The sequence below is a fragment of the Lissotriton vulgaris genome, chromosome 9 (genome assembly GCF_964263255.1).
Source record: "Lissotriton vulgaris chromosome 9, aLisVul1.2, whole genome shotgun sequence".
Lineage (NCBI taxonomy): Eukaryota > Metazoa > Chordata > Amphibia > Caudata > Salamandridae > Lissotriton > Lissotriton vulgaris.
Genome location: NC_141697.1, coordinates 324169052 through 324188143, shown reverse-complemented (window position 1 = coordinate 324188143; position 19092 = coordinate 324169052). Strand labels below are relative to the sequence as shown.

The following is a 19092-nucleotide window of genomic DNA, read 5'->3' as shown; positions in this document are numbered from 1 at the left end:
TTCCAAGGCCTGTGGGCATCAAAGACACTTGAAGGAATCTCCTTTGAATTGAAGGAATCACTTCCCTGCATTTGCATGCACCGCAACTAAGTTTACTGGTCTGCTGATCCTGAGCTCCTCCAGACTCCGAAAGGTTAAGCAACACAGGTCGTGGTTTTCCACAGCTCTTGAGGGCCTGCCCTGCCACTGAGTTTGAGGCCAGTATCCCTCTTGGGGGCTGCAATAACCGAACCCCTGTGTACCGGGTTAACTTGCAATGGGGAAGGCTTGTTTGCTTTCTTCCAAACAGATCTGTGGGCTCCAAGAAGCCCCAACATCGAGCATCTCCAGTGACCAGAATCTTCAGCCGACACGACATAGTTTTATATCGTGGCCTGCATCTTTTGGTGAGCTGCTTGAGGTCTTCTCGCGACTCCAGTGCCTCCGGCCTGTGGGTCCATTTGAGGGTAACCTTTGTTTCTTTTCGGCTCCCCTGATTGCTCGGGCCTGCCCTGACTCCCCTGCTTGTGGTGAGTCCCCTGGACCTTGCTGGTCCCGACATTGCACCTTCTTTGACTTTTGCATTTCCCAAGGCTTGTTGATGCTCCCGCCAGGCACGACCCCTCAGCACTCAACATCCGACGTGGGACAGCTTGTGCACAGCTTCTGATCTTCCTCAGTGTCTCCTGGTCCTCACAGCTGCAGAGTCAAGGTGATCGTCAGCTCTTCTGCAACACCTGACATCGGAGGGCATTCGTCTTCCAAGTCTCCTGGTCACTCCTGAGTGACATAGACTCTGTCCCCTTTGCTTGCAGGTACCTCTCAACTAGAACTCGCCTTCGGATTCCACCGGACACTTTCTCCTTCTTCAGCAGCTGCACTTTCCTGAAGTTCTCTATTGGGTTTGACAGCGGTGTCCGTCACCACTTCACACCTCGGTACCCAGTTTCCCTGGTGTAAGTAACAGGTTGCAAGTAGTTCAGAACACCGCGGTGCGCATTGTCTTGAACGGCCCCCCAGAACTGCCTCCATTCCTCTCCTCCAACAGCTTCATTGACTCCCAGTGCACAAGCGTATTAAGTTCAAGACCTGCTGCACTGTCCACAAGGCCTTCTATGACAACAGCTCCTCCTACCTCACTGAGAAATTTCACCACTGTCCCTTCCAGGACCCTTTGATCTGGAACCAAATCTCTCCTCCAGGCCCCTCGGATCAGGAAATCAAGGTTGGGCGCGAAAGCTTTCTCCTACCTTGCTCCCCTTTATTGGAATGAGCTACCATCCACCTGAGACAATGATCCGACTATCTCCAATTTACAAAGCTTCTTAAGACCGTTCTTTTCTAACCTGCCCCGTCAGCCTCCTCGTAGCATTGCTGCAGCGCAGATACACCCCTTTGTGGTGATTCAGGCACTCTACAACACTTATAAATATAAATACTAGGGTATCTACATGTGGGGTGGCTATCCAACCTTCTGTCTTCCACTGAGTTTCTTCAAGGTCCACTGGGAAGGGTCCTTTTACTTTAAAACTCCAATTGCAACGGGGTTGTGTTCCCACACTGCACACGCTCTCCATGGGGTTCCCAGGCACTCACCTTGGGTGGGTCCTTGGGTCCTCAGCACTTCTCCGTCCTCTCAACGTTGTCTTGACCCGAGTCGTGGTTCGTATACCACTTTCTTAGTATATGGTTTGGTACCCCCCTGGTGTCCACTGTGTATTTCGTGCTATTTACTTGATTTCTTTGCAAAGTATTGTATGCATTGTGCTTATCTCCGGTTGGAGCTATTTGCATGAGCTAGAGAGTATTATATAATAAATACATATTTTTATAAATACCTTGTGTGGTTCTTTTTCACTTAATCAATACATATAAGATTACATTCTGGTAAAAAAAAGCTGCTTTAGACTCCTTCTGGACTAAGCCTGAAGGCTGCCCTCCACAGCTACCACTTAGAAAGCTTTCTAAAGTTGTCTAAGACCTCTTAAATCACCATAAGGGTTGTCTGGACTGGTACAGGGTGCTCACTTACATTAGTGGACATCGTATAACCCGGCCACCTTCTTATAGTATCTGTGAGTGAAGCATGCCCTGGTAAGATCTGTTCGCCACTGTCAAGAATGTGCGGTGACGATGCTTGTACACACTGGAGTTTCCTCCAAAATGATCATTCGGAGAATAATTCAATCTGCGGTGGGACACCTCGTCTCCTGTACACGTTCCTGCCATTGATTTGAGTTATGAGAAAGTTAGAATAGACTAGTTCCAAGCTATCCTAATAGCATAGCCCCAGAAAGTGCCAAGAGAGTGGGATACCCAGATCTCTTGAGCCTGAGCATTTATCCTCCAATCCTGCTTTCATTTGGGGAGGAACAACTGTCTCTGCAGTAGGGCACAGTCCTTCACCGGAATCTTTACAACCTACACCTCTATTCCTGGAGATTTTGGGACACCATTTAAATATCTATGACTTGCTGCCTGAAGTGCTATGCCATTCCTGCAGCCAGATTCTGTCCACGAAGTCTGTTTATGCCAAGTGCTTGGAATATTTTGTGTTCTGGTGTTCACCATCTCGATACTCCCAACTGTGGGGTATACTGTGTGTGGTATCTTTTAAAGGTGCAGGGTATACGTTTAGAAGTATATATCAGCAGCTACTTACTCTTGCTAATACTCTTTCCTGTTGTTTCTTTGCACTTTTGCAAGGAGATAAGGAGAGTATACCTGAAGCTGCTATTGAATGAATTTGTGTGTTCCTGCAAAGAGACTTTTTTTCTACGCCTTAAAAACGTTTGTATTCAATACGTTTTTGTGTCTATACAGAATTATTTAAGAGCCTAGAAATGTAGAATGCTTATCGGAAGAGTGCCATGTTAGTTAGGTTTTATGATATATGAAGCTGATGTGAAATGGTAATAAAAGGTCATGGTCGTGTATATTTGATGAAATATTTTCGAATATTGTTGTTTTATGTTGATCGTATGGAATCTTTCTGAATACATTGTTTTTTAACTTGGTATATATGTTTGATGTGAACAAGTTCAGCCCCAATAATATATTAAATTTGAATGCACTTGGCAAATAAGCAAATAGAGGCGAATTTGAGAGTTTATAGACCTAACTTGGTGGCCTTTAGGCTTGACTTAAAATTTGGCTGACGGGTTATTCCATCATAAACATTATGGATATCTCCTCTGCCTCATTACAAGTGCAGTTATATCATATGTTACTTGTAATTAGGTGGACTGAATGGACTTCTTGTCTGTGAACTCTAAATCAGTCATCTTTGATAGTAGACTTTGGGGCGCACCAATATCTAACGAATTCAAGCAGAGGAAATTATTTTATAAGAAGGTTGCTGGGAATTCCTCAGTCCTCCTCCACATATATTATATATACATATAGACTAATCACTCCTTTCTCTAGATTACATCATAAGCAAGGTACTCTTGAGTTATTGACTGAATTGAGTATTCAGCATTAAAAATGTTATCTTGATGTCCATTTGTCAACTCGATTTGGGTTTAATCCTCCATGTTTCAAATATATGAGCAATTTATATCAAGAATCAAGACAATCTGAATTGTATTTGAATTTGGAAACAATGTTTTCTGCTTACATAACAATACACTTTTTCCACAACAAGGGCACCTCAGGTAAAGGCTTATCCACCCATTAAATGTTCACCCGTAAGCGACAATTGTCTGCAATTGATGAACAATGTGTTACTAAGGAATTTGCTTTCCAGGGTTAAGGTTAGGGCTTTGCCTTTGAGTACTGCCTGGGACGGGCTAAGTCTCTTTGATTAACCTATATTTTGCTGGTATAAATATAAACAGTTGGATACAGCCTTTTTACAAGTTAGGAGGAGCATATATATATCTCATGATACTGATACTTAGATTTAGGACATGATGCAGCCCTGCCTGATTATATTCTTAATGATAGATGATCTCTTTGCAAGTTGAGATTTAAGACCGCTTTATTTCAGGCTCTGTGAGCAACGCAGAGCATAATCTATGTACTAAAATTATATTCGTTTGGACAAGACAGTCCTAGTTACCTGCCCCATGCAGCAAAACAATTGCTGGCTCACTTTGTGTTGGTCATTTTTAGGTCTGGCTGCAGACAGCTTGATTTTTTAAAATAACATTTTGATAGTGGTTCTTTAAAATATACATAGGCGGATTTTGCTACCCCCCCCCCCCTCCAAAAGGAGTTTTTCTCTCATGACATTATTAGCATACCATTTTGCCTTCTGAAAAATCTGACAGAAAATACATACCTGATATATTGCTTTGCCAATGCTGATTTTATCTGTTGCTATGTATAATTTATTTTTATTCTGCTTACGTTTGCATTTCCCTTGTATATCTGAAATTATAATTTATTTACCTTGTCTCACTACTCTTTTCAGTGAAAGCTGCAATATATAAATGTTCAGATATAAAAAGGAAATATATTTGTTATATGCAGGAGTGTGTGTAGTCTGTATAGAATTAATTGCAAAAACATATTAAAGCATAATGTTGAAATATGTTCTCATGGTTACTCTTACCTGTACAAGTTTTTTAAGTTTGAAGCACCATAGAAACCTTCTTCAAGTATTTACAGAACCAGGGTGTGGGAGTGGGTTTATGGAGAGGGCTTGAAAGAGCTTTGAAAGCATGGCTGATTTTTCAGTTTCCTGCAGACATCATGCTATTCCAACCAAACATTGCCTCACCCTTAAACACAGTGACACATCTCTTGACACCTCCTCCTGCCCCTGTATGCAGTTTTGTTAGTGCACAGGTGCAGTGTTTGCTGCATCCGTCACACAAGCTCACATTTCTTTATTTGCTTTTTTTGTTATATCTGCTGGTACCCTATATGAGCAAGAAACTCCCAGGGTTGAAACGTTGTTACAGCACAATATTACATAAAAAATAGACATCCAAGGCCAAATTAGGTAGTGTTTATCAATGTGTCACGAATGCTGGAAATACAAAGCATATCTGAGTGTGACCTCAAAAGCTTATAGCATGAGGGAAATATCATTAATTATTCACAAAAGGCTCAACTCCTGGTGAGGGAGAGAGATGGGGTCACAGGGAGAATGTTTAAAGACCCATCCAGTTTTTATCCCCAATTCTAATCATAAACAACACATATAAACTGGTGGTCTGGTGAGGGAATATAAGAGATAGTCACGGAACAAGGGTAGAAGCAGGACCCAAAACAAATCACTTGCCTATATGGCAACTAGTGGTAGTAGAAAATTCTGACACAAGTGCAACTCCATGACAGAAGAAACCCCGAGGAGGGAAAAAAAAGGGTAAGGATTTCCATCAACTGCTCTTCGTGGCCAGTGTCATCATTTGGAACTCCAAAGATACCCCTGTCACCTCAGCTCTTCTGGCAGCAGGCCAAAAATTGGTGGACTAGGCCTGTTGTGAGACCAATGATACAAGAAGGAAAAGTGACAGGCTGAGTATCTCAAAGGTATACTGACCAAACAAGTCAAAGATGCAGTGCAAAGACAGAAGTGTGAGTGTAAGTGAGTTAAAAAAGATACAGCAGTGGTCCAAAACACATTTATTGGTGACCACTGATGAACTTATTAAGAAACACAGTGTCGGCTTTGAAATTAATCTACCGAAAAAGATGGTCTACTAGTTTCAGCCGTAGTGGGCACAAGGACCCCGGCTTTCTTCAGGACCTAGTTGTAATGGCTACTGCAATAAGTGCAATTTTGAAAACTGTAGGAACAAAAAAGCAAAATGAAATAAACTTAAGAATCATCACCATGTTATTTTATGTGACCAATCACAGTACCTCTATGCAGGAGGGATGGTTATTCATACCTGTAGAGATAAAGCAAGCATCAAATACAGAGAACGCATTTCTATGCTGTGTCAATCACCGCCTCTTAACCTGTTCTGTGATTGTAAAATAAGTGCAAAAATAGTAGTCCACTCACCTATCCTGTGTGAGGTAACTAGCCTCACCTCACCTGGCTCTGACTTGGGTCAATGGAGGCACCGCCCTGCAAGTAAGAGTACAAATAAAACAGCCCGTTAAGCCGCCTGTCCTATCAAGAATGTAAATGGACAGAGTAATCTGTGTGTAAGGGCTGATATCTAAAAGAAAAGTTAGCCATGTCCTCAACAATTAAAGACACTGTTTCCCCAAAGCAACTTCAGGACAGTAGCGCGGGAGTCTTCGGTAGCTACCCTAGCTCGATGTGGACATTCAAGATATTACTAAAGAGCCAGCGATGGCTTCTCCCAAAACGCTGTGGGGCTCGCATTATTAATTACATCTATACGGCAAAACGGAATAGAGTGCCAATCTGCCCTTGCGATATTAGAGTATTCCGCTACGCTTGATGAGCTGTTTGCTGGTAAAATGGAGGGAGCTTATCTCTCCGTCGATACCTCTAGTGGTGTCCTGAGGCAGGGGGAGGTGGTGTTTCCCCGTTGTCAGCCGCCATTAGAGCCTCTCGGGCCGGATCACGTGACGCTTGAAGTCACGGGGGACTAGCCAATGGCGTGCTGAAACTACAAAATAACGTCAGTGGACTATAAAATTTAGTCCGGAAAAGCGGCACCATGCAGCCTTCTCTTTTCCCATAGAAAGAATGACAATAAGGGGGCTAGTAATCTCCAAATCAATGACCGAGAGTCTTGGCTGGGCGAGAGTTGTATAAAGTTCAAAAAGCCTCCCTGCAAGAAGTTATTAAAACAGTCTCTGGTGGCTAGATTACCTTGTATCTGAAACCTGCTCGATAGTGACATGGTTTCAATGTGTGTAGATAGCGCTGTGCATAATAAGCACACGCTAAACCATGGTATAGGGGGTGTCAAAACAGCACACACAAGTGTTGATGAACCAGGGGCTAGAAAATCTAAACCCCTCCTTTCCTGAAGGTGTAAACTTCACAGGACACCCTATGTACTGGTGGTTATGCAGATGGTATTCACAGCAGGGTCCAAGCAATATCATTATCCGTCACACAAGCTCACATTTCTTTATTTGCTTTTTTTTGTTATATCTGCCGGTACCCTATATGAGCAAGAAACTCCCAGGGTTGAAACGTTGTTACAGCACAATATTACATAAAAAATAGACATCCAAGGCCAAATTAGGTAGTGTTTATCAATGTGTCACGAATGCTGGAAATACAAAGCATATCTGAGTGCGACCTCAAAAGCTTATAGCATGAGGGAAATATCATTAATTACCAATGGGAGTGTGCCCCAGTGAGAGCTGATTAAAGAGAAAAGGGCTGTTGTCCAGCTTAGCATTAGCAGACCTACTTTGGTTAAACAGAACCCCTGGTGCTGCCGTGGATAATCATGTATGTATTTATATATGATTGTTTTTGTATAGTGCAAACCTAGCCAATTGATAGTGGAGCACTGTACAGGTTAAAAGGCATTGATACAGTCAACAAGTGTGTGGAGAGGTAGCTCTTTTCTGTATTGTAGTGTTCTTTAAAAAGTTGCATGTTCAACTCCTTTCTGAATTGGAACTGGATTGGGTCAGTCCTGATGGGGATGTTGTGCTAGATCGTAGGAGCGTAGATAGAAAAAACTTATGGGCTTGTTTTTTTCTTTTTTGCACTTACTCTTATTGAATAACTGTTGTATTAAAGCATGACTTTCCTTCTGCTAGTTTCTAAATAGTAATCGCTTAAAAGTACTGCATGCTGTTTTGTTCGTCGGACTATATTCTAACTGTTTTGCTCCTTTGATTTTTCAGACAATCTTTATGTGAACAATCAAAATGGATACTACTATCACTCTCAGACGAGTCTGGACAGAGCACCTCATGACTACAATGGGAGAATCCGCAACGGCAGTGTCTACAGTGCTCACAGCACCAACTCTTTAAATAACCCACAGCAATATATCCAACCCTCCCCCATGTCATCTAATCCTAGCATAACCGGAAGCGATGTTATGAGGCCGGACTATGTTCCGACACATCGACATAGTGCTCTGATACCACCATCTTATCGGCCCACCCCGGATTATGAGACTGTGATGAGGCAACTGAACCGTGGCATAATGCACACAGAACGACAAAGCCACTCAATGAGGAATTTGAACATTGGCAGTTCATATGCCTACAGCAGGCCTGATGCACTGGTGTACAGCCAGCCTGAAATCCGGGAGCATGCACCATTTACTACAACGCAGGCCAATCACTATCCATTCAACCTGAATTACAGCTTTCACAGCCAGACTCCATATCCCCATCCTGCAGAAAGACGTCCGGTGGTTGGAGCAGTTAGTGTTCCTGAGCTGACCAATGTTCAACATCAAGCTCAGGATTACCCAGCTCAGAACATCATGAAGACCCAGGTGTATCGCCCTCCTCCCCCATATCCATATCCTTACCCAAGACCAGCCAACAGCACGCCTGATCTTTCTCGACATCTTTACATTAGCAGCAGCAACCCAGATCTCATTACCAGGCGAGTTCATCATTCGGTGCAGACGTTTCAGGAAGACAGCTTGCCAGTGGCACACTCACTACAGGAAGTGAGCGAACCCCTCACTTCTGCCAGACAGCTGCAGCTCCAGAAAAGAAACAGCATAGAAATAGCTGGCTTAGTGCACAACTTTGAAGGTATACGGATAAAAGAGAGGACTATGTCAGCCTCTGCAGCTGATGTGGGACTACCATGGGTGAAGACTGCCAGCTCACAGCCCAATGTATTTGTGGAAAGGACAAAGGAGGAAGCACACAAGGCTCACAGCAATGCACAGTATGCTCACAAGAAATCTCTCTCAGATGCCACCATGCTAATACACAGCAGCGAGGATGATGAAGACCTCGAAGAGGAAAGCCAAGTGCAGCCACCACAAATGTCTCTTACCAATGACCAAGCACAGATTCCTGCAATCAAAGCGAGCTATCCCGATGAACCTGCACCACCTTATCCTTTTAGCTCTGCTATGGCTTTGACAGGTGACCCCTTGCAAGTTTTTGAAGAGATGCCTGCAACTCTAGACCTCGAAACGGAGGCCAGACCATTGGTTGACAGTAGTCAAGCTTACTTAGTGGCAGGTACCTATTTTCAAAGGAGAGGAGAGGGCACGATGGCTCCATCTGTATCCGAATCAGACCTAACAATGTCTGGGAGGTACAGAGTCAAGAAAGATGCCACCAAGAAGAGACCTGTCTCTGACGTACTTTCAGGGAATAAAATGATCGTCGAAGGGCTCCCACCCCTCGGAGTAAGTAAAAGTGATCCTAGTGCATGGTTATTGTTAAAGACACTCTTCATGCTTTTATTCATGTTTTAAACTTTTGTTTAATCCCTTTAAATATTTATACTATAGTCCAGTATTCATTCAACAACGAAAAACAGGTTAAAGGTTGTGTTAATTCACGCCACAATATCCAGACTCACAGATATTCAGTAGTATTTTGAAGCAACAGTTAGACACTTCTCATAGTTAACCTTTGTTTCCACAGCGGGTCGATCTGATACCCATTGGTCACACAGTAATGATGCCCCCCTCTTTTAAGCTTTCCTAGGGTGTTGTGTTGTCTGGTCCCTCCTTATTCAAATGCTCTTGTTCTTACGGATAGGTTTGCTAGTTCCAGTTTCTAACCCCATAGATGTAAAGCAGTAAGTCAGGTGCTAAAATAAACCTAACAGTACTTTGCACAATATACTCCGCTACAAGTCGGTCATTAGGAAGCGCATTCTCTGTATATGGTGTCTAGTACCTGCATTAGCATAAAACCTCATTACAAAAATGTGCTACATGAAGGACGACTAAAATTTACACACACATTATTAAACCTGTCACACCTGCGTCCGCCTTCAGGAACAGGAAGCACAGCCAGGGGTTGGAGGGGTGGGCATGTTCTACACGCAGGCTGTAATGCAGTCTGCATGGAGAACAGGGAAAGTGCGCATGACTGTTTTAGGTGGCCTGGGAGGACCGACCAAACAGTCATTGCGCACTCAGGAGTGGGCAAACCTCTCCGACCCTGCTCCGAGAGCAGACCAGCCCCGCCCACCCGCAAAGCAGCAAGAAGCATAAAATGTTAATAACTTAGAGGTATTATCATTTTATGTTTTGTACTATGCACTGCTTAAAAGCAGTGGGGTGACGCTCCTCCGCCATAGCGGAGGAGCCACCACTGCTCTGAATGCCACCAAAAACTGCAAAATTCATGTGAATGCAGACACAGGATGCACAGATTTCATCTGTAGCTTCTACTGTCAGAGTGTCTTTCTACGAAGAGAATCTAGGTCCAGCTCCTGCACGTCCCCCACAGAGCCAGAGTCTGTTCTACACCTCAGAGTTTCCGGGAACAGCCCCCGCACAGTTGGAAGAGTTCTTTGAAGCCATGCTTCTGATATTTGGATTGGCCGACCCCTCTGGAGTGCCTCCGGGCCCAATAGGTTTGTCTAGTGCCCTGACTGGGTTCCCTTAGGCGGGTTCACTTTTGATGCCAGTCGGACCCTTTGTATTAGTTCCTGGATCCGGATTGGCTCCAGACGCGAGGTTACGACCTGCATTAGAGTCTGTTCCAGTGGCATCATCCCCAGCACTTCCCACGCTCCTCGGCGGCCACGAGCACATGATCATACCGGTCTCTGATATGGAGCTAGACTGTCGTCATCTGACATAGACTCCGGCGCTGACCGGACTAAAACCCTCCTCTATGGATACCTCCCTTTGTTGAGAGGCTCTGTAGTGAGTACAATTAGGGAGATATGAGGACCCTTATAAAGGAGCCCTTGGCCAAGGATAACTGGTATGAGGAACTAATGCCATTGGTCGGACACCTCCCGGACACTGGCCTAGTCTCTCCACCTGGTGTGGCTATGGTAGAAGGAGCTTCTCTTCCAGGGGATCCTCATCAATAGTCATAAGCACTGAATATTCCCGCCCATGTGCGGGACCCCGGAAACAATATAAAATATATATGTATAAAACACATATATCTCGCTCCACATATATGTATGTACATATATCATTTTTCTCACATCAATGCAGCCCCAAAACTGAGGCTAAAACAATGTAAACACACATACATGAACTGCAATTAGTAAGGAATCAAAAAACACATTAGGTCAAAAAACCCTTGAACTTTGTGTTTTAATGAGTCAAACCACTCATAAATCCTGAAAATTGCTTATAAATAGACATTGTTAGCCCTCAGGCTGCATTGCAAAACAATATCATAGAAAATGAAACCATTTTCACAAAAAAACTGGCACCGTGCCTTTAAGGCAGCCATGACCCCAGGCTTCCCATCATGCCTCAGGGGTGACAGTTAGGTCAGTTGTTCTTTCCGGCTCCTTCAGTCAGGACCCTGGTGAAACAGCTCCTTTCTTTTTTGGCTTTCTGTCAAAAAATATTCTACTTTAACTACAATTTTTGCCTTCACTCGACGTCTTTTTGACATAGAGTGTTGCTTAAACCTTTTTTAGGCTTAAAAAACGTAATTTTTCTGTCAAAGATGCCTCTCTTTGACAACTGTCCTTCATGTGGAAGGAAGAAGGCCAAGTCTGACACTCATTCAGTCTGTATCCTGTGCCTACCAGAATCTCATTCCTCTAAAACCTGTGAACACTGCCAGGTTTTAACTTCCAGGACTCTTAAAGATCGGGAGAGGATTAGAGTTTATGGGCTTTCTGAGAGAGGAAGAGCTCCCAAGAAGCAGAAAAGTCGGAAGACGCGGTCGACGTCGAGAGGAGCCCTGACTGGTTCACATTCGACGTCGGGATCGGCGTTGGAGAAGCAGTCGACGGCGACGAAGAAGATGTCTTCAGCGTCTACATCTAAGGTACCTCCGCTTCAGTCAGCGTTGAGGGACAGGTCACCGTCGAAGCGGAAGAGCTCGACGGCGAGCCGTATGACGTCGAAACAGCATCGTCATGCTGTGACGTTGAGGCATTCTCCGTCGACGCCGGGCCATCGGCGTTCGGCGTCGAGTCATCCTCCGTCGACGACTAGTCATGGTCGTTTGACGTTGAGGGAGCCTCTGTCGACACATCATCGGTCGACGTCGATGCAGCCAACGTCAACGCCTGGACAAGAGCGTTCGACGTCGAAGCGGCATTCGGAGTCGAGGCACGCCCAGTCGCCGTCGAGTCAACGGCGATCGGCATCGAAACAGCCTCCATCGACGTCGAGCAGACAACCGTCGACGTCGAAGAAAAGTCATCGCCACCCGAGGTCGACGTTGGAGAAATCACGGTCGACGTCGAGGGATCGCCTTCCTGCTCGGCGCTCGGCGTCGATACGACCTCCGTCGATGGATCAGCAAAGATCCAGGGAGCGAAGTTCTTCGCAGCCTCAGAACATTACTCCTACAAGGTCAAAGGAGAGGTCGCCTGTGAATCAGGTGGTTCAGGACAAGGAGAGTGACTCATTGGGCCAGACTCACGACCTAAGGCCACAGTTGGGTTCTCCAGGTTCAGCATCGGCTGCGGAGGTGGAACAATCTCCAGTGCAGGATCCTCCTGCCAAGAGACGGAGGATTGCAGAAGAAAGATCTTGGTCGAGGTCTTCCTCTGGATCTCTGGTGAGTCTTTCCTCATCCTCCTCATCATCTCGGAGTGGCAGATCTTCGGATGAACAAAGCGGCGCATCTAATAGGGGGAGGTCCAAATCCCCTGCAAGATTGCAACAGAAACGAACGGATCAACCTCCACGGTCACGTACACCAGTGAAGGACTCCATCCACAAGTCTCCTTCTATTCATCTTTCCCCAAGGTGGAATAGACCTCTTCACCACTGGGCAAAGGACAAGGAGACGGCAGATCGCCTAAAGCGATATCGAGACAAGCCTCTTCCCCGCAGAGAACGGTCTCGTTCTAGGCACTCAAGTAAGAGACATTCTCGTCACAGAGAGCGGTCTCGTTCTGAGTCGCGTTCAAGCAGGAGATCTAGGTCCAGGAGGACACGTAGCTCTTCAAGTTCGTCGAGAACACGATCTCTCAGGGAGTACTCCCCGACTCTTACAAACAGTCCACGCTCGAGAGTATCTCCAACGGAAGATATTTTCTCGTTCCAAGATATCTTGGGCAGGGGAGCCCTGAAGGTGGGAGTACCGATGACAGCTCCACAAGTCAAGACGACTGTCATATTCGAAACCCTGCAGCACAGAACAGCACCCAAACCGGTTGCCGCTGGTTCCGGGTATAATGGAACCTGTGAACGAAGTCTTCCTCACTCCGGCTACGGTGAAGTCCGTTCCAGCGAGGATTCTCAAAAAGTATCGTCCTCCGGAAGAGGATCCTCTATTCCTCAAAGCTGATCCCCCGCCAGACTCAGTATAATTACGGCGGCAAGAAAATCCAATGCGGTGGCTTCCTCATCCACTGTTCCTCCGCATAAGGAAAGCAAAGTGCAAGACTCATGGGGGAGAAGGGTGTGTAACACCTCAGCCTCTTTCCTCAAGGTCTCAAATGCGGAAGCCCTGCTCGGCAGGTATGACAGGTCTCTGTGGGACTCACTTCAGAGATTTACCGCGAAACTTCCTCAGGAAGATAGAAAGGACTTTGAGGAGGTTCTGATGGAGGGCAGTCAAGTCTCCAATCAGATTATAGGAGCGGCAGCAGATGGAGCAACACTGGCGGCGCATGGCTAATGGCACGGAGTTACAGCAAGGAGAACATCTTGGTTACGCCTCACAGCATTTAAACCAGAGGCTCAAGCCAGAATACTGAACCTTCCTTTTTCAGGCACCTCTCTTTTTGGAGCAAGTGCGGATGAGGAGATGCAAAGGATGAAGAACGAGTTGGACACCCTCAAAGCGGTGGGACTTGAGAAGAAAAAGGAATTCAAGCAGAAATTCCGTTCGAACAACAAAGGTTCTTCGAAGCAGAGGGTTCAAACCCCTCACTGGCAGAAAGGCCAGACCCAGCAGGGCCAACAAAAGTCACAGTACAAGGGCAAAGGCAATTCCAAGGGAAATGGAAATCAGCGCCAAGGCAACAACTTCAATAAATCTCAGCAGAAGCAATGAGTCTTCACTTCCCCCAGCGCCGTTACCCACTCCAGTGGGGGGAAGCATTGCACATCACAGGACAGAGTGGCAGGCCATCACAAAAGATCAATGGGTGTTGTCTACGCTGCAGAATGGGTACTGTCTTCGTTTCCATCGTCTACCTCCACCTGTTTCCTCGATGTCGACATCAAGCCACCAGCTACAAAGGTTAAAGGCAGAAGTAGCGACACTCCTCGAAAAAAAAGCCATCGAGAGAGTTCCGGTGTCCCAAAGGGGGAAAGGAGTGTACTCGAGGTATTTTCTGGTCAGAAAAAAGGGCCAAAAGGAAGAATACAGTCCCATTCTGGACTTGAGAACACTCAATCTGCATGTCCGAAAAGAAAAGTTTTGCATGTTGGCGCTTCACCAAATATATCCACATCTCAGGCAGGGGGATTGGATGTGTTCGGTGGACCTGCAAGATGCGTACTTCCATATACCAATACGACAAGATCACAGGAGATTCCTTCGTTTACGGGTGGGGACCTCTCACTACCAGTTCAAAGTCCTTCCGTTTGGGTTGAAGTCGGCTCCCAGGGTGTTCACGAAGTGTGTCGCAGTGGTGGCGGCAGCTCTACGCCGCAGGGGAGTCTTCGTGTACCCATACTTAGACGATTGGCTGTTGAAAGGTCCAACTCCAGATAATGTAAGGAATCAATTCCAGACATGCATGGAACTTTGTCAACGTCTAGGACTGCATGTCAACTACAGCAAGTCTGTCTCACAGCCCACTCAGAGGATCCACTTCCTAGGAGCTCTGCTAGACTCCGAAGTAGGAAAAGTGTTTCCTTCGGAGGAGAGACAGTTTTCGATAGCCCTCAAGTGCCAGCAAGTTCTTCTCCACAGGTCCCAGAAAGTGCGGAAGATAGCCTCACTCTTGGGGTCGATGGCTTCCTGCATCTTTCTAGTCCCGAACGCCAGACTTCGGATGCGTCCTCTTCAGCAGGATCTGGAGGACAAATGGGACCAACACTCAGATCGATGGGACGATCGGATCACTTTGTCGGAGGTAGCTCAATCTTCCCTCCAGTGGTGGACGAAGAAACAGAACTTGCAGGTGGGAGTTTTCTTCCATCAACCTCCTCCAACACAAACGATCATCACGGATGCATCATTACAAGGATGGGGGGCGCACATGGGACCCCTACAAGTGCAGGGTCTGTGGTCTCCCAAGGAAAGCACCTATCATATCAACTTGCTGGAATTGAGAGCGGTTCACCTGGCTCTCAAAGCGTTCCTTCCCTCGCTTCAAGAGAAAATGGTTCTAGTACAGACGGACAACACCACCACAATGTACTATTTAAACAAGCAGGGAGGAACACGCTCAAGGACTCTGTCTCTGGAAGCTCAGCGCATCTGGCATTGGCTTCTGGCTCGCAAGTTGTCTGTTCAGGCAGTCCACCTCCCAGGAGAGCAGAACGCGAGGGCTGACGCACTAAGTCGGCACTTCGAAGACAAAGAAGACTGGGTTCTCAACGACGAAGTGCTAGACGACATTTTCCAGTCTTGGGGTCGTCCTTCAATAGATCTCTTCGCGGACAACGAAAACACCAAATGCCCAAGCTTCGCCTCCAGGTTCTATCGACCAGGAACGAGAGGGAATGCTCTTTTAATCGACTGGTCAGGGCAGTTTGTGTACGCCTTTCCACCCCTTCCGCTGATCCCGAAGGTGGTGAGCAAGCTGAGCCACTCGTACACAACGATGATCCTGATTGCCCCCGACTGGCTGAGACAATGGTGGTACACAGACCTACTTCACCTATCAGTGTCTCCTCACAAGAGGCTTCCATGCAGGCAGGACCTGTTGTTGAAGATGAACGGGAGGATTCACCATCCCAACCTTCCGTCACTGAACTTGACAGCATGGCTCCTGAGGCCATTCAGTACGGACATCTAGGACTGCCACAGGACTGCATGTCTATTCTGAAAGAAGCACGACGTCCTTCCACGAGACATTCTTATGCATGCAAGTGGAAGAGATTCTATATAAGGTGCATGCAGAATGGTCACAACCCAGTAAAGAGTCAGGAAGAAGCAGTTCTACCATACTTGTTGTACCTGACTAAAGCGGGTTTGAAGTTTAATTCCATTAAGGTGCATTTAGCCACTATTACAGCTTATAGGCGATCACCTTCACAAACTTCTTTTTTTCAGCTTCCAGCAGTAAAAGATTTCCTGCAGGGTCTAAAAAAGGTGTAACCTCCTGTACGGCCTCCTGCTCCGCCTTGGGAGCTGAACCTAGTCCTATCAAAATTGATGGGCCCTCCTTTTGAGCCCATTCATAAAGCTACTTTACAGCATATTTCCTGGAAAGCGGCTTTTTTGATAGCGATTACGTCAGCCCGTAGGGTGAGCGAAATTCAGGCTCTATGTACTAAAGAACCGTATACAGTCTTTCATTTGAACAGAGTGGTGCTTAGAACGCATCCTTCTTTCCTGCCGAAAGTGGTATCAGATTTTCATGTCAATCAGTCTATCTCTTTACCCACTTTCTTCCCTAATCCCTCTACTCCAGCTGAGAGGGCATTACACTCTTTGGACCTGAAAAGGGTTTCAAAGTTCTATCTGGACAGGCCCAAGTCTATTCGACATTCTGATCAATTGTTTGTTAACTATGGATCGATCAGAACTGGTCATGCAGCCTCCAAACATTCTATCTCCAGGTGGATCGTTTTGTGTATCAAGCTTGCTTACCAATTGGCGCAGAAGCCTTTAGGGGGTACTCCTAAGGCGCATTCTACTAGAGGTAGAGCAGCCACGGAGGCTTACCTGCAAGATGTGCCCATGTCTGAGATTTGTAAAGCGGCGACCTGGAGGTCTGTCCATACATTTACCAGACATTACTGTCTAGATTCTGACACGAGAGCAGATACCCAGGTGGGCCAGGCCTCACTGAGGAATCTGTTTAACAGCTGAAGATTTAGCTGTTATGATCTGGTTGGGTCATGCACTTCTCATTTACCTGCAGGTGGTTGATGGGCTTGCTATTCTATTCAGTGCTTATGACTATTGATGAGGATCCCCTGGAAGAGAAGGATAAGTTACTTACCTGTAATCCTAGTTCTCTTCCAGGGGTATCCTCATCAAAGTCATAAGCAACCCACCCGCCTCCCCAGGTAAATGAGATTGGGTACTGTTTTCAATCTAGTGGTTGAGCCCTGTCTTCAGGGTTATGCAAAGAACAACTGACCTAACTGTCACCCCTGAGGCATGATGGGAAGCCTGGGGTCATGGCTTCCTTAAAGGCACAGTGCCAGTTTTTTTGTGAAAATGGTTTCATTTTCTATGATATTGTTTTGCAATGCAGCCCGAGGGCTAACAATGTCTATTTATAAGCAATTTTCAGGATTTATGAGTGGTTTGACTCATTAAAACACACAGTTCAAGGGTTTTTTGACCTAATGTGTTTTTTGATTCCTTACTAATTGCAGTTCATGTATGCGTGTTTACATTGTTTTAGCCTCAGTTTTGGGGCTGCATTGATGTGAGAAAAATGATATATGTACATACATATATGTGGAGCGAGATATATGTGTTTTATACATATATATTTTTATATTGTTTCCGGGGTCCCGCACATGGGCGGGAATATTCAGTGCTTATGACTTTGATGAGGATACCCCTGGAAGAGAACTAGGATTACAGGTAAGTAACTTATCCTTCATGATGATGATGATGATATGGAGCTTATTAAGCGCTCAAATGCCAAGGCGTCTTGCCCTGGTGTGTGGAAACAAAGAGCTGAGACTAAGCTGGGTCTACTCAGGTGTAAACAGCCGGGTTTTCAGAGCTTTCCTGAAAAGTAATAGGTTGGATTGTAGTCTCAAAAGCCACTGGCAGTTTGTTCCATAGTTTTGCTGCACAACTACACAAGGACCTCCCCGATCTCCCCCCCCCCCCCCCCCCCCTCACAATCTAGCTCTTCGAAACTTGGGGTATAGATCAGGCCGAGGCTGGCAGATCGGAGGTTTGGTGAGGGGGTGTAAAGCCTGAACATTTCCTGGCTGTCCTCTGAACCCCCCTCTTCATAACGGGCCTTGTGCACCAAGCAGAGCGCCTTGAATTCTATTAGCTGCTGTATAGGGAGCCAGTGTAATGCCTTTATACCCTGTGATGTAGAATGGCCCTTAGGGAGGTTCAAGAGTAATCGTGCTGCAGCATTCTGCAACAATTGCAGTTTTTTTATCTGGATTTTATCATTACCCAGGAACAGCGCATTACAGTAGTCCAGTTTGGACAGAAGAGGGCAACCATTACCGTCTTCTGTAGTTTGGGAGGGATGAAAAGAAAGATCTTTAACAGAAAGAAACTGGCAGAAGTTAGACTATTGACCTGCGCAGACAGATTAAGCTTGTCATCAGAGATTACTCCAAGATTCCTAACCTTCCCGAAGGGGTGATGACATTTGCACGCCTCAGACTGCCACCAGGAATTGGACCACAATGACCTCCCTTTGCCAAACTCTATCACTTCAGTTTTTTCTGTGTTGATTTTCAAGAAACTTAGGCTCATCCAGCTCATGATGTCCGTTAGACAGGCATGGAAGCTAGCAGCTGTGATCTCAGGCCTTTCCGACAAAGATATCACCAATTGTGAGTCATCAGCGTAGGACACAAATGTGAAGCCATGTTTCCTGACTAGTCTTGCCAGTGGCGTCACATAGATGTTGAATAACGTCGGGGACAGAGCCGATCTCTGTGGAACACCACAGGGCAGATAAAAACTGCCAGATTGTAGACAGCCCCAGCTCAAACTCTGTTTCCTGTCCTCTGGAAAAGAGGCAAGAAGGGCTGGGGCCGACTCCCCAATTCCTACCTCCCGCAGCCGCCGCACCAACACCGTATGATTCACGGTGTCGTATGCGGCCGACAAATCCAGGAGAACGAGAATAGCCCTACCCATTTGCTGTGGTGGTGAAGAAGTGGCTGAGGTCCTAGACCTTATGCTGACCTAGGTGTCAATCAAGACCAGTGCCTTTACAGAGGTGCTTCACCCCAGGGTAGCCCCCACAGCACCTCTTCTTTTCTTTATTGAATTCTCACTGATGTCCTGCCTGGGCCAAGCCCTGCTCAGGCGCTCCTGTCCTGGCCTCTACATACA

At 46.1% G+C, this 19092-nt stretch overlaps 1 protein-coding gene across 2 annotated transcripts in view; it reads left to right on the top strand.

Moving 5' to 3' along the window:
- The window catches only part of PTPN21 (protein tyrosine phosphatase non-receptor type 21), a 369019-nt gene that overhangs the window by 209628 nt on the left and 140299 nt on the right, over nucleotides 1-19092 (top strand). For both annotated transcript variants that reach the window (XM_086937623.1, XM_086937622.1), the window contains one exon: nucleotides 7726-9209. In XM_086937623.1, coding sequence (XP_086793749.1) covers nucleotides 7726-9209 — 1484 coding nt within the window. The remainder of the gene's footprint in view (nucleotides 1-7725; nucleotides 9210-19092) is intronic.